Below are 16850 nucleotides of genomic sequence, written 5' to 3' on the forward strand. Positions count from 1 at the left end.
TATGGAGACGGTGTTCACGTTCACTTTAGCTGTCCCCCGCCGCCTCTCTCCCCTCTTCGTCGATCTGCTATCTACCGTCCGTTATTGTAAATTCTCTCTCTGTACCCTGTCTTGCTCCCCTTTCAGTTGTGCCCCCCCTTCCCTTCCCTCAAGAATCTCACCCCAGTTGGAATCAACAGGCATGTGGTTCTCTAATGAACGCACACGTTTTGACTGAAGACATTCACACAAAGAAATCCACACACACTTGCATATACAAGCACAATATGACATCTTAAAACACATGGAACACATACGCAGTCATGTGGATGCAGTGCAACATGAAAATGTGGGATTGAATTGGCAAAATATTAGATTGGGCTAATTTTTATATTTATGTACCTGTGTATATTTCTACCACACTTTGGGCTCGGGTGGTGTTCAGTAGTGCGGGTCTGCGTCAACTTCCCTCACAAAGGGAAAGAGTGCAGGCTCTTCCTTTAATGAGAACAATTGTACCATAAGATATTTTGTTTCTTTTTTGTTGTCCTTTTTTGCTTCATTTGTCAGTTTGGTTTCATCTTCCCTTCCTCCTGGAAAAAAGTTAGGGGTGTGTGTTTTTCTTCTGCAAAGCAGGTCATTAAAATACCTTTTTAATCAAGCCCCCAGTTCTTCATCCCTCAGTTTTTGATCTCCTGAAAAGTATGTCTGATTACTGTGATTACAGACCTGTTGAAGTCCTATTGCTCACCCATACATGCATTAACTTGTCTCTAATATCAATGTTTCTGCTGCTTGTTCAGATAGATGGTGTGAATTTTTCCCCCAGTTGTTGACCTGCTCTATGACTTTTCTTTGCTCTTGGTTGGTCCTTTTAGGAAATATAGGCTTTTTCAGCCTCGTGGTAGCATCCTGCAGATGTTCTGCACACTGCAAAAATTGAGGTTTCCCAAGGACAGTGATTTCTCTCTTTTACTGAGTGTTGTTTACCCTATGAAGACTGAATTGATAGCTTGATGGCTTTATTTTAACAAACATTATTTCCTCAGTGGCTTCCATTTTTATGGAAACTTTTTTTTTTCCTCCTCAAAGATACTTTCAGCTTGAAATACCTATGTTGTTAGGAGAAAAATGAGTTCAGTGAAAATGTAGGTCATGATAAAGGTAAATGTTTGACTATTTACTTTCAGAAAATGGTTGATGCTTCAATAGATAATTGAATACATTCTAATAAGCACTCCTTGTAGTATAACAAAATCCAAGGTTGGAGTTTTTGTTTCTTTTTTTTCCCCCTCTCTCTACTTTGTGTTATCCTATTGAGCAAAGTTACCCAATGCAACAGGACTGGTACTCTGTCTGGGCCCAGAGTACTAAGAAAGGCTGTCTGAGTATTGTACATTTACACCCATCCTGCTGTCCTGTGTACCGGGATGCACTCTCTGTGCTCTTGTAGAGACTCCTTTGGTTAAGAAGGACTGGCAAGAGCTCCTTGTCTGTGGAAGTATTTTCAAAGTGTAACTTTCCAAGATGGCTGTTCCAGTCCACAGTGGCAACCATATACAGTAGCCCAATGAAATTGAATTCAGGACTACGCTGAAATGGTGGCAGGTGTCCCATGTCACCTACTGCGGTTCATCACACAATTTCCAAATAATTCATCTGCAACAAATAATGCTGAGCTCGAGTGTTACAGGAAGTCTCATCGGATTGATGTAGGCTTACACTTACAAACATCCATCACACGAGACAAAACGGCACACGGCTTGGAAATTAACGGGGGCAACATCCAAGATTAACTTAATATTTTATTCTCATCTGCATCAATTTTGTCACTGCTGTAAGTTGGGGTTTGTTTGTTTACTGACGACAGTTTGAAGATTGGCTCTGGGATGTAGTGAGTAGGGCATTTGATTATATGTATCTGTGTGTATGTGTGTGCGCGTGTGTGTGCGCACGTGTGCATTTTCTGGCGTCTATAATAACTTGGGAAGGCGAGTTAACATGAATGGCAAGCACTTTCTGCCTTGTTTGCCCACTTGATTTTAACCAATATTATTAGGACAATTCTACAGTTTTCTTTCTTAAATACATCCACGTATATACATTCAGTTGTGTGTATATGTTCATCCAAATGCAGTACATAGAGTGGAGAACTGTTAACCAGTTTTTTGTGTAATTTAAGCATACAGTCGTAAGCAGGCAAGTGGAGTTGGATATTTTCTTTGTTTTTTCACTATGACTTCTAAGCATGAACACACATCCATGGGTGCAGCTTGCCTTGCCTGTTACTGGTTATATATTGGTAGCCGTACACTTAACACTGGCTCAAAGAGTCCTCCATCCCTCCTTAACTCCTAATGTTGATGTGCGCATATTGTATGTACCCATGTTAAAAGAAAAAAATATTAGTGTATTCCAGAAAATTACTTCAAGATTGTACTATATTTCCAGCATTACCAAGGTACCTGGAGTGGTTCAAGCTATTCTAGCATTTATGGTTTATTAATGGAACCGTAATATACACACATGTATGTATATTGGTATGTATCTAAGTTTTGTCTACCCCAACTTACATTCCCACAAACAAATGTTGCCATTTTTTAAGTTCAAGGGAGCAATGTACAAGCAGAGAAGTGTCTTATTATAATAAAATTATACAGAGAAAAAAGTTAAATAAACTTCTTTTGTTTTAATGGAAAAGTTTATGGCATGTTTCATTCTTGTCAGCTGTGTGAAGAGGAATGCTTTGTCGGTTCAGACCAGATAACTGGAATTTATGCCAACATTTATTTGTATATTTGTTATTTGTGCAGTACTTCTCCAATCCAGAGGCACTGATGGAATATTTGATCTTTTTTTTTTGTAAATTATCCGTTTGTTTAAAAGAAAATGCAGCATGTTTAATAGGAGTGACATGCTGATCCAAGATATTACAGTCTTTAAAGATTAATTTCCATCACCATAACGGGAACAAGCAGGGTGATCACTAAAGCTCTTACATAAAGGCAAATTGATAAGCAGCAGATATTGGTCAGGCTATTATGTAGGTATTTGTTTGGGTTAGGGAGCACAGACCTAATCACTGCTAGAGGTTGAAGACTCTTATCCAACAACAGTCAGGTAATGTGATAAACACTCATTTAGTTTTATGACGGGATTGGGTCAGGAGGAAATGGGCTGCAGGTGTAGCAGGAGAGCATAACTAAGGAAATGGCAGTGGAAGTAGGGTAGTGCGCTACTTTCAAATCCTCTTTTGTCTTCTCCACTGGACCGCAGGGGGAATCAAGTCTGGAAAAATGATGAATTATCTTCCAAATAAACTGAGGGGTCAGCAACACGCCGGCGAGGTTCTTCCTAGCCGGTTGTCAAACCACGCAGACGAAGAAGAAAAGACGCACGCAACGCCACTATGCAAGCAACCCTCGCGTTGTCGACGTTATCGCGCACCGTACGTACGAGCCTGGAGGGTGAACTGGGAGGTGGTGTCCATCTTATTTACACCCCGCGAGATACCTCAATTTTAGCTCTGTCATAATTTAACAGGAGCAGAAAAGCTGAAGACGGGGTAAGCTGACGGACTCACTCGCACGTATGTCTCAGCGCCGTTTACAGCAGACGTTTACGCGGCGCCAGAAAACTCGCCTCTTCTTTATGTGGCCTATTTTCCTAATGCTGCGCCATATTGAATTTCATTTCGGGATCCTAGCCGTTAGCGAGCTGTAGCTTAGCGAGCTAGTTAGCCGCCTGACATCGAGTCTCAGAGTCGTAATGTGGCCTCATTTACGTCTGATTTATCACGATGAATTCATGAATACAACAAATTAAGCACCGAGATTAACCTTGTTGTTTGAGCATATGGCCACTGTGAAAGTTATTAATCATACTAACGGAAGGTAACGTTAGCTACAGGCTAGCGTTAGCCGAGCAGTCATCATTCGTTACTAATAGTTAGCTAACGTTCCTGTTGTTTTGATAGTTAATTGTTGGTGTTAAATCATTATCCCGTCCATGTTCAAACGTTTATGACGAGAAGACATCTCACTGCATCATTGCTGATATAATTCAGTCAGCCAGCTTCGGAGTAGAGTAGTTTCAGTGTTGATAAAATTGATTGATTACCCTGTTTCGCGTATCAGTATTTCCTGGTAGGGCTGAACGATATGGCGTTATCGTATCATTAACTATATATGAACATGAGAGGTATTAATACCTTAAAAGGCAACAATATGGACGATATCAAATTTAGGATTAGTGTTATCCTAAGACACTGAACCCATTAAAATGTGAACTCAGAGTCATATTTTGTATCATATCACTATGGAGATATGTGGCATAAAAATCAAGGAATAGTTTTTGTCCATGTTGTGCATGGTTCCAGTTGACACTTACCTTTTTGTGTGTGTGTGTGTGTGTGTGTGTGTGTGTGTGTGTGTGTGTGTGTGTGTGTGTGTGTGTGTGTGATCTCTCACCTTCAGCCTCCAGAGATGAGCAGTTCAGAAGAAGTGTCATGGATCTCCTGGTTCTGTGGGCTGAGGGGAAATGAATTTTTCTGTGAGGTGAGTAGCAGGCATCACTTCACTACACACACACACACACACACACACAGCTCTTACTCCAGCTTGTTTGAAGATACATGTCACTCTAAAGCCGAGCATTTCAATCCCGTTTGTCATGTCTGGATTTCTCCATGGTTAGGTGGATGAGGACTACATCCAGGACAAGTTCAATCTGACGGGGCTCAACGAGCAGGTTCCCCACTACCGCCAGGCGCTGGACATGATCCTGGACCTAGAACCAGGTCAGTGTGTTCAATTAATACCTCCACACGTTTAAATGTAGTCAAGAATTTGTTGCTTTGCTGAATGGGGATGTTGAATATTATCTGTGTATGTGTATTACATGTGTAATATGCTGTATAGTATAATTTAGTCACTCAAATGATACTTTACTGGGTAGGGTTGTTGTATATTACTTGTTAAGGCTGGAGTATATGGACAAACTCATGATGCCTTTGACTAAATACTTTTATATTGATATTGTGACGCATCGATATTGTAGGGATTGACTATTGGTGCTTTCACAAAATGTATACAATAAGATTTCTGATATACTGGTAATGTGGATGTGATGACCAAGCAGGTAGAGATAATTAAAAAAAACAGCTACAACAGTCGAAGTTCAGACTTCAGAAAGTTCAGAAAATGGCATCCCTTTGTTTTAATGCGGCCTTTTAAAACCAGGAAAAGCCAACACTTGATGCCGTATATATATGCCAATATTACCATATCCAAAATCCCAGACGATATCTAGTTTATCACTATATTGATATAAAATTGATATATCACTTAGCACTATTGTAAGTATAATGAAATAAAATTCACTCATACAGCAAGGGCTTTGCATTCCCTGTGACTTTGAGGATCTTTGTGTCCATGTTGGTGCACCTCTGAGCTGTTGGAAATGATGTGAGTAACAAGAAGGTGTTGATGTTTTTGTCATCAGATGAGGAGTTGGAGGACAACCCCAACCAGAGCGACCTGATCGAGCAGGCAGCGGAGATGCTGTATGGCCTCATTCATGCACGCTACATCCTCACCAATCGGGGAATCGCACAGATGGTAGATACTTGCTCAGCAAATTATCCAAATTTTGTGTGTTTGAAGGCATTTCTACCATTAAACTGTTCAGTTGAAACAATGCTTTTTAACTTTAACACTGGATAGAAACTCCTGTAGGCTGGACTGGTCACTTCATAATTTTCAGTACAAAGAGAAGTAGCTTTTTGTTTGTTTATTGTATTTTTCATGGGATGAGTTGGGATAACAAATGAATAAACCTCATTTGGCTTTAATTAAAATATCAATTTGAGCAAATTGTTGTCAGTCACAGCTTCTGGCATCACAGTATCTGCAAAACCTCTCAGTGTCTGAGTGCTGATCACTGTTCTTACTTTATGGCCAAGCTACCAGAAATTATGACTGCTCCTAAGTTTCACATTTCATGTTGATCATAAATCTATCCTTAGCCTCACAGGAGACTCTGTCGTAACCTAACCTTTGAGACCAAAATAAGTCTTGTCATCAGTACCATTTATTTATTTTTCAAAGATATAATAGTGATTGACATGGCAAGAAAACTGTTTCAGTGCTCCAAAATGTTATTTACAGGACATTTCACAGAACAACAGCCCCATTTCAGAAGCTTTAAAAATTCCCCCTGGTTTCTCTTGTTGTGCCTTGTATTTTGCAAAACAAAATTTAAAAAAAGTAAAGTGAAAAAAGTCTTGAGTTGCAGCCTTTCAGTCTTCCATTTAAAAGAGTGACTTCTGTAAGATGAAAACTGTCACAGCTATTATTGACTATTTTTATCCTTACCTCTGTGTCTTAGTTGGAGAAGTACCAGCAGGGAGACTTCGGATATTGCCCTCGGGTCTATTGTGAGAATCAGCCTATGCTTCCTATTGGTGAGTAAAGAGAGAATGATGTCTGCCTTTTGTGCAAATCCCTTTTTTGCTGTTGTCTTTGTATTTTCGGTTGCTGGAATTTATAGTGAGGATACTAGGTCATGTGGATAAATCCCAAACCAAATCAACAATGCATATAAGGACAAATACCTAGCTCGTTGTCCTTGTAATAAAATTAACTTTAAGGAGAGAAAAGAGTGACTGGCCTTTTTTTCCATTCAAAACTGACTGACTTGGAAGGCACACAAATCACCTGCTAGACTTTGCACCAGAAGTGCAGACAGAAACACCAAGACGGTGGCGTACATGTTGCCTAGAAACATACTGTTGATAGGCTGTCATTCTGACTGCTGATAAAGGTGTTAAACACTGAACGGCTTGGCATGGTCTGACTCACCATTCCTACTGAGATAAATGTGGGAATGTTGATGCTGTGGCCGTCCAGAAACACTTCCTGCAGGAAGTGGCACAACCAGGGGGACTATAATATGTTTTGGCATGAAAAATATGTGATAAATCTGATTGTTGTACATTGTGCTTACTTTCTGCTTGTTTTCCATTCAAATGTTACTTTGTAAGGATTTTATGACAAAACTGATCCATTAAGGTAATAGGCCAGAGGTAGAATCAGGAGGTATTTGCCCTAGCTATTTTTTGGAGGCCTTTCATAAGTTAATGGTGTGTATACCTAACCTGTAGTAGGTTCTTCATCCACACCAGTGTCTTTGAAATCCATCTTCATGTTTTCAAACTTGTTGTCTTCTGTGTCTTCTCCTCATTCCCTCCCTCTACAGGACTTTCGGACATCCCAGGAGAGGCCATGGTGAAGCTGTACTGCCCAAAGTGCATGGACGTCTACACACCCAAATCGTCCCGGCACCACCACACAGATGGAGCCTATTTTGGCACTGGCTTCCCCCACATGCTCTTCATGGTTCACCCTGAGTACAGGCCCAAGAGGCCCGCCAACCAATTTGTCCCAAGGTTAGTATGGGGGGACCGAACGTTGAAGCTGAGACGGTATAAAGCAGCGACTCTGACACTGGGGTCCAGGGGGTCATCCCAGGGGCCCCCTGGGGAATTTTTTAATTTCACTGTTCTCTTACTAACCAGATGTTAGCCCAATAAGAGAATACATGAGAATGACTGTTTTGTTCATAGGTTTCACACTGTTCACTGTTAACCTGCCAGTCTGCAAAATCCCATTTTCTTCAACATACGCTCTTCTATTAAAATCTGTTGAACATTCAAGTATTTAAGCCTGAACAATAACTGAACTAAGTAGGCTTATGCATAATTACGAAAAGAAACAACGATTTGAAGGGAAATTTCGATGAAGCCGTTTGCATATTTTGTTTTGCGAGCATCTGCCTCAAATGCAAACTCCTTCCATACACGACTCTTGGTGTTTTTGTTTTGGACAAGCTAAGGCAGACCTGCTGGTGCATCTTTGACATGTTTGTCTTTCTGCTGGAAGGCATTCTTCTTCGGTGCACACTTGAAAAAGTGTAAATCGTATGTATACTGCCCCGTCCGTTCTGGAAGAATATGTTAAGGCCCGCTGAAGGCCAAATCTAAATAACGGTCGTATTTTTGGACTATTGGCACCAACTTGGTACTGCAGTATTGGTTCCTGTGACGTTCCTATAGACAGTTACGGAATAACTAAATCTTATCAGATGGAGATCCCTGAGAGTAGCTCATATCAAACACAGGCCCGCTGCACACATTTTGCAATGAGAATCTGTGCCGAATCGGTCGTTCAAAATAAAAGCACTCTATGGGATATTTTCACTCCAAAATAACATTTCATTTTTTATTTTATTTATTTATCTTTTATTTATTTTATTTATTTTATTTATTTTACTTATTTTAATGCCTGCAACCACCATTGGATTGTGAGACACCAGTTGAGAATCTCTACTCCAACAGATTTTGTGCTGAAGTGGATTTGACTCAGATGAAATTTTAGTTTTGCCGCTACTTTTACATTTCGCTGTTGTCTTTTCAGCTGAAATATTAATCAGTTTTAATTATAGTGTGGTCCTACAATTACACACCAGGCAACTTCCTACATTAGTAGCCTCAAATGACTGTTTGCAATGCTGTTTGCAAAAAAAAAAAAAAAACCCTGTAATGATGCTGCATGACATCACCAAACACACACACACACACACACACACACACACACACACAGCGGTCCTGTTTACGGGTCTGTCATGACTGAGGCGCCAGATGATTTAACTCTGGTTGAGTCCAGTTTCTCCAGTTAGAGCACTTTGTGTTCAGGTGTGTATTCCAGTCGTAAATTTTGATTCATCGCTTCCAGTGTACATAAAATGTCACGCAGGAGGGAGGGACAAGTACCAATGTCCGTGAGAGTCCATGAGGGTGGGGTGAGGGCAGATGGTGAGAGATTTACCGCACGCCTGTGTTCTCTCCCTGAAAACAAACATATTGTTGAACATTATTTTAAACAGCCTCATCAGTTTTAATGCCCATTAGTCTCCCATTTGTGCAGATTAGTTTTTCTTGAAGACAAAATTGATTTATTGTACTCACTGTTATTTGAAGCTGAAATTGTCACTCCACCTTACACATGTGCATCCCAGTGTTGTTATTTTTTTTTTTCTTTTTTTTTTTTTTTTTTTTTTGTATCACATGAAAGAAATGCTCATGGAGTGTTTGTCCCACTTCCACAGGTTGTATGGCTTCAAGATCCACCCCATGGCCTACCAGCTCCAGCTGCAGGCAGCCTCCAGCTTCAAGAGCCCCGTCAAGGCCATCCGCTAGAGCAACACCGGTCCGACACAGAGAGAGTGAGGCTGGATAGAGGAAAAAAAGACAAAAAGGAGAGAATTGATTGTCAGAAGTGGGGGCAGGGTCACCTGCAATGACAAAGCTGTTCAGATGCCCTCTCCCCACCCTGCAGACTGTAATATTTGGTTTAGATTAGGGCAAATGAAAAACGATGAGTAAATATTTTGAGTGTGAGTGTGACAAAAAGACGCACAGCCATGATCTGAACCACAAACACACACACACACACACACACACAAACACACACACACATACACCCATACAAAACTAAAACAAATGCAACCACACACTTGGGATTCCATGCACGTACCTTACCAAACTCACCAGTGCCAAAACAGGAATGAGGTAAAAGGAAGTCTATCAATACAGGGGCTCCATGCTGCTGCTGTTCTCACACATTAATAGCACACTGTGGGTAACGTCACCCATGGGGAAAATGACTATTGTTATTATATTATTATTATTATTGGTGACGTCACCCACTTGCTCCCACAGAAACTCTCCTTCTTGAAGGGTTTTATGTCTTAGGGCTGTCGAAGGAAAGCTAAAGCAAAACAAGCGCATTGGCTCAGTTGATTCCATTTCTTGCTCTGTTTACGTTCTGTATTTGGCACAGTTTGGTAAAGGGTGATGGGAAACCCTCATTCATTTATTTAGAAGCCCCCTACCCCCTCCCCTTCCTGTTAACCCCCAGTGCATGTACACTCAGGCTGGCATTCACAGAGACAGTTGGGACAGTTGCTGTATTACTTACTGTTTTGTTCCTTAGTTACCTTTGTGTGATGATGTTACCGGTTCCACACAGCACAAAGTATTCTTTTAAATTTGCCTTAAGATGTTGAGAAATCACATTGGGTGCTGTGATGTTTTCATTTCAAATAGGCACGGGCGCCTGTTCGGACATTCAGAGGTTTTTGTTCTCCTGTCAGAGTAGATGTAATAAAAGTAGATCAAACTAAGGCAAATTTGTTTCAAATTATAATCCGCCTGCGTCACCTCTCCAGCTGTCTGTGTGCGTGTCTAACAACTGTCTGTATTATCTCTGCGACATAGTGAGAATGTAACACGCGCTACATTTTCCTAGACGGCATCCCGCTACAGCAGGCCAGGGCTGCATTTGTATTGTTGTCCCCTTCCCTCGTTCGCTTCATCTCCCCGTAGACTTTCTGCTAGTAAGGTGAAGGAGGAGTCACAGAGAAAGAGGAATTTAGACAATCTGAATCCTATTACTCTCTCCACGACTGCACTGATTCTACCGGCGTCCCTCCACATTAGTTGGATTATTTATGTGAAGATTTAGTGACAGAATACCAGCCGCTCTGTTGAGAACTTGTTTTCTTCTCTTTTTTTTCCCCTTTTCTTTCTTTTTTTTTTTTTTTTTATCTGACACAGCGGGGCGGACACTCTCCCCACCCCTTCGGTATACCTTTTTAGTTTGTGGGATGGAAATGGATTGCTTGAATATGTTTTCTTTCTTTTTTTTTTTTTATTTCCTGAAACAATAAGTATGGGGTTTCCAGTATGTGTCCAGATTTTAACTAATGTATGTCTGTGTCGTTGTCTTTCTGCTACTGTGGAAGGGTGAGCAGGATTCAGAATTCTCAATAAACTTCTATTTTCTTTTCATACATTTCTGTCCTTTCTTGGCTTCTTTCAATGCTTGTTTTTGTGGCAGCGGATACCCGTGGTGTTGCTGTTCTGCTCCCTGACCACATGGTGTCAGTGGAGAGCTTGGTGCATGTGGAAACATCCCAGGCCTCTTATCTTTCTATAGGCACAAATGGTTTGAGGCATCACTAGTGGCCGTTTTTAATTGCAAACATAATTTCAAACGTCTAGCGGTCACTTAATTCTTAAAAATTCATGAGGCAAGATGTTTTCATAACCCTGTATATAACCACATTCACAAAACAGCCACCACAGTGAAGCATTATCTTAGTGGTTTGTGTGTGTGTGTGAAGCAAGTTTGAAAGGATTGGAAGATTTCTAGTGCTGATAGAGAGAGGCGGGAGTGTCTGGCCTCTGGGTGTGGTTGTAGCAACATTTCACATGACTCTGAGTAACTGTCCTACACCAGCGGATACATAATTTAAGAAAATCATTAACCACTTAAATTCCAAGTCTCTCCAAAGTGTCTTCAAAGCAAGAAAAAACACTTTTTTTCTATATTGTATGACAATGACACACTCCTGTTTCCCGTGTCTACTGATTCCATGGAGGCTAAATCACACTTGGTGTAGAAAAAAATTACATCAAATAGAAAATATCTACATGTCTTGTGCACCATTTCATACGCATTACCCTGTAATTCAGCAGGATGTATTCGGTATCTTTGGAAACCCCGGGAGCTCCACTAGAATTTAAAATAAACTTTTGCAGGTTTAAACAAAGCAGCAAGCATTCGTGATGACGGACTGACAGGGTTAAAGAAGCTAAATAACATTAAATCTGCCATTTTTGTCTGTGTTTTTTATTTTATTTTATTTTTCCTTTATTTAGCCAGGAAGGTCCCATTGAGATACAAGATGCTTTCCTACGTGGTGTCCCGGTCTGTAACTGCAGATAATTATTTTTCACCGTTCAGCTTTAGGTTTTGAAAGTTCACAGACACACTAAGGACTGGTACCCACAAAAATGACAAAATTACTTCAAACTGAACAAAATAACTTGCTGCATAATTTGAAACCGTGCATCCAGTAATTAATCTTCCCACTGCCTTCCCGTCCCAGCTGTAAAAGGCCTTTCAAACACTAAAAACACCTAGAGGGAAACAAACCGGCAGACACTGTACAGGACAGCTTCCCCACAGATGACTCATAAAAATGTTTTTCCTCTGCACGGCAGCTGTCTTTTGGTGAAAAGACTCGGTAGGAGCAGCCCTGCATTCATGTGGCCGTACCCAGTCAGTTTTTCCAGGGAGAGAAGAGAGGAGAAGACGAGGAGGTGCCGTCATGACTCAGGGTAACCTCAGACCACAGCATGGGACCTGCCCTGCTCCTTCCTCCTCCTCCTCCTCCTCCTCCTGCCTCAGAAACTCCTTCAACGTTTGGAAACACAGAGGAGAGGAATCCCCTCTTTGCTTTTTAGTGGGTTTGTGTAACAGCATCTCACCGTCCAGCTGAGATTTTGAGGAGTTAATACTTTCCCACAAGGGTCTGTGCATTTCATCTTCATTTGTTTCTGTCTCTCTCCCCCTGTCTCTCTCTCTCTCTCTGTCTCTCTGATGCACTGTGATGGTAGAAGCTGAATAATCAAAGGTGCCAGTGTACTCTGAGGTTGGAACATTTTCAGTGGAGGAAAAAAAAAACCCTGGTGTGACAAAAAGAAAAACAACTTTGCCGTGTCATAGTTCGTCAGCCCAGCAGCTCAGTCATGTGAGGAAAATGATGGTCCTCTGTTTTGCCACACCCAAGGCAATATTACACCATCTTCCTCCTCTATCTTGAGGATCAGTCCTCTCTTGGAATTTTTTTTTTTTTTTTTTTAATATGAATGGTGTTATGTGACATCTCAAATTTCTCACATTTTTTTTCCTATGCAAATGTAGAGGCTGCAGGCTCAAAATTCCCTCACAGTCATTGAATTATAGGTCAAAACAATATTTGCAAATGTTTCAGCCTATGCAAAGGTGTAGTTCATTCTGACAGAGCTCAAACGCTGCTAAACTAACCTAGAAAGTTTTGGCTCATGAGGAGAGAAAGCAGTGACACTGAAGTCTCAGATTTAACCAGTTGTGTACCTATAGAAAATATATTGCTGACTGAAAATTCACTAAGTGCTTTTTTGATAACTCCACATTTTACACTAATATTTTTAAACCCCCTCTGCTGTGTGGCATCCTACATTTCCTTTCCTTCTATTTCTTTAGCCCCCAAATTTAATTTTACTTCTTTATCGTCCCACTGTCAGTGCTGTGACTGATTGGAACGAGGATTAATTTGGCTCCTCTCGCCCAACACGCCCTCTCTGCCAGTGACAAGAGTTGAGAAACATGTCGGAGATCCCAGGATCCGTGGGCAACACAATGGAGGCATTTCACCGGGCCAAAACAGCCTCCCTCTCGCTCAAGTATTTCAAAATGATGACTCTGAGGATGCCATTTCATAACTGTTCCCCTCCCCCATTTGGCAACAGGCCAAATCATGCCGCTTGAAGCCACACTGAAGTTTAGTAACACATTAAGCCCTTGAGCTCAATAATAAGTCTATCTATATTCTTACAGTCGGGTTCACCGGGAGTTCCACTTCAGATCAGGTCCCCATTCATGTGTGTCGTGTTCACAAAACAGCTCTCATAATTGTATTTCTGGCTAAAATGTGAACTCCCCGTGCACGGCCTCAGGTGCTGGGCGGTCGCAGGAAGACCTCAGTGACGATAAAAATGAACCTCAGTGTGCAGCAATTATTTTTTTGTCTTCCCTAAAATATGAACAAGTGACAAAGCTGACTCAAAGAGTGTCTGATAACCATACCGTTTTTAATGCTGATTGTTGGATTCTCCAAATATATGAGAACTGGGGCTAGTCATACAGCAAAAAAAGTATGACCACTACTTCCTTATGTGATTCTCTATGAGTTATGTATCTTCATATATAGATATATAGATATTCATGAGAGTCTTTTTATGAGCACAATACAAATGAATGGGGAGGATAAAAACCAGAAAATCTGTGTGTTCCCCACTTTAAAGTTGCATTCTGAGATAATCATTAAACGGTTCCACACAAACCCCCTGCCGGCCTTCTGTCACTGTGACTGATGTGGACAAACAAACGACAAAAGTCAGAAATTCCTTGACTTCCCCGCTGACCCTGATTTAAGTTTCTGTGTGTTTCTGTGGCCAAATGCTTTGACTTTTTCTTCCAAGCATATTTGCATGCCTGACAAACAGGAGACACACAGAGGTAAGGAAACATTCATAGATACACTCTGGGCAAGACGGGGCTTGTGCATGATTTCTACAGTTTAACTCCCTCCAATCCTCCTTCTGCTTTAAGGTACAAGTCGTCATCATTTGTTCCCATGGTATCATTCGTCTCACTTCTCAGAGGAAGAGGAATGACCCACAGACGCCTTCTTGTCTTTTCTATATATACAAAAAGGTTTTCAGGTGGTCGGTCACACTTTCCGCAGACATGAACAGCGCTCGCTTTACATTAAGTGACTGACTGTTGCAGAGAAAAGCTTCTTTACAAGGACAGCTGTTCCAACATGTTGACATCAGGTTCAACTGGCTTTGGGAGAACAATTAGATTTTATTTACGCCTGTGTTTGCTCATCAGTAAAATGTGTGGTTCTGGAGCAACACCAGAAAATGCAAAATAAGCGCTACTACAGCATTACTCACTGCTCACACTTTGCTCACTATTTCTAAATGTAAGTTGTTTTTTTTTCCATAGATGGAGCAAGATATGCAGCCTACTGCCTCTGCATGCTGCCTTTGTATTTGATCTGGGAATGAAGTGTGGCTCTGTTTGCAGGCAGCCATGAACCATGACAGGTACTGTCTAATGCAAAACCTGATTTGAATGAAACCTCTCAGAGGTCTTGTTCAGGCTGCCAGCCCAAATCCGTTTTTTGTCCAGACTGATTTTAGAGAGTCTGGACAGCAAAAAAACACACATGGAATTGGATTTTTGTTAATCAAATTTCTTCTCCCTCCGCATTGGAAAGCTGCGCCACCACCACACCTAGTTACAGACGCCTGCATTGTTACCATAGCAACCCTTGCCAACAGGTTGGTGATGTGTGGATGCACAGGTCCGATCTGATCACTTGCAAAAAAAAAATATGCAGATAGGCTGTCTTCAAGATTTGAGAAACAAATCTGATTTGTCTGCAGGCCTTACAGAGACACGTCTTCAAATGCAAAGGTGGAAAAGTAAACATCATTGTTTGTATAAAGGTTGTGTAGCTGATCCACTTCAGCACTGCCAGATCTAGTTCACACCCCAAAGTTTCCAAAGTTAACAAAGACGTGCTGCTGAATCACATGGAAATGTGTATAAAATGATGCACAAAAATCTAGTTTATGATCTATCTGATGTAATAATGCAGCCATAAAACGCTGGCATCTTGGGTTTGCTTTTCACTGAGTATAAAGGTAATGTAGGTTCACTGATCCACCAGTACAGTCCAATGCAGTTCAATGCAACAGCTCTGCTATAAATTCTACCTTTTAACAAAGTTTATCATGCTCAGTTTTTGTTGACATTGTGGAGAATGTGTACATTTAATTCTGTGTTTATTATTGAGGTTGTACTTTGCAGAGGTCTTGTACAGGACCACATTATATTGAGAGGTGTTTCTAATTTTTTGTCCTCCCTATTGATACACACGAGGGGGGACAGAATAGTAGAAACAGCTCTCAGTAAAATGCAGTCCAGTACAACAGCAGCACTAACTATGAGCTCGATGCCAAACATAGAACTGAATGAACACCTCTATTACTGTGACTAAAGAAAACCTGAGCATTATAGGCAGCAGGAAATTAACTTTATAGCAGAACAGTTGGACTGAATTGTACTATATTGTACAGGTGGACATCATAAAGTGGCCACTGTGTGCACATGTGACGCTATCATAAAAAAGGGAACAAGAAAAAAAGTTTTTTCTACCTTTGACTCGAGGGACATTTAAGGGGAAATCATCTATGCAAATTGTCTATGCAGTTTCCTATACAGCGGATCAGTGATGATCTGATCTACTAGTCCACTGTTTATATGTGTGATGTGTGGATTCTTATGGAAAGAGGTTCGGAGAGAAGATCAGATACAGCAAAGGTGAGAGATTCAAACTTGTGATGTTGGATCTAGATGGATCAGCACTTTATCCCACCGAGTCAGCAGGATGCCTTTCTACTTGAAACTGGAGAGGAAGGCCGTGCACTCACCCTCAATTAAACACAAGCTCGACAATGACCAGCAGTGACTCAAACAGCACATAAAAGAAGAAGAAGCAGAAGAAGAAGTAGAAGAATAAGAAAATAAAAATATAGATTTGTGTGTTCCTGTTGTTTCCCCAGCATTTTTAGCAGTGGTTTTAGTCATAATTATTGAACTGACATCTTTTTTCATTCTGTTTTTTTTTTTTTTTTTTTCCCAGCCCATTTGCTATACTCAGCCTTTATTTGCCCATATAGCTCTGCATGATTTGTGCCAGCCTAAACACCAAAAATAAATTGGGATAATGAGTCTCTTTAGTCTCAGAAAAGAGACACCAGTGTTAATTAGTGTTGATTTATCAGTGATAATTATTTGAAGTCGACAAATGATGACTACCATGGGGTTTATTTACTCACAGAGCTCCCTATGAGTGTTTTGAAACAGGCCTAATAGCTAATAAATTATATGAGGATAAACCTCACAGCAAAATTATAAGTTGCCATAGGAATATTATAGAAGTGATAAGCCCTTTCCACCTCTGCGGAGAGGAATATAGAATTGCTATACAATAGAGGCATAAGGCACCATAAGCACTGCATATTATCCCCTGTGATAAAGTGAAAGCATAGAGGACATTAATTAAAGCATGCAGATCACCATAAATAATCCCACAGATGCAACAAAACACAGGAAGACCACCAGAAA

At 40.8% G+C, this 16850-nt stretch overlaps 1 protein-coding gene across 1 annotated transcript; it reads left to right on the forward strand.

The window, feature by feature from the left end:
* Positions 1-3410: 3410 nt before the first annotated feature.
* On the forward strand, positions 3411-10890 carry csnk2b (casein kinase 2, beta polypeptide). Its single transcript, XM_030064114.1, has 7 exons — positions 3411-3544; positions 4455-4535; positions 4675-4777; positions 5482-5597; positions 6367-6442; positions 7237-7426; positions 9145-10890. Exons 2-7 carry the CDS (start codon positions 4464-4466, stop codon positions 9233-9235), a joined length of 648 nt encoding a protein of 215 aa, XP_029919974.1. The 5' UTR covers positions 3411-3544; positions 4455-4463; the 3' UTR covers positions 9236-10890.
* The last annotated feature ends 5960 nt before the right edge of the window (positions 10891-16850 follow it).

The sequence above is a fragment of the Myripristis murdjan genome, chromosome 11, assembly GCF_902150065.1.
Source record: "Myripristis murdjan chromosome 11, fMyrMur1.1, whole genome shotgun sequence".
Classification (NCBI taxonomy): domain Eukaryota; kingdom Metazoa; phylum Chordata; class Actinopteri; order Holocentriformes; family Holocentridae; genus Myripristis; species Myripristis murdjan.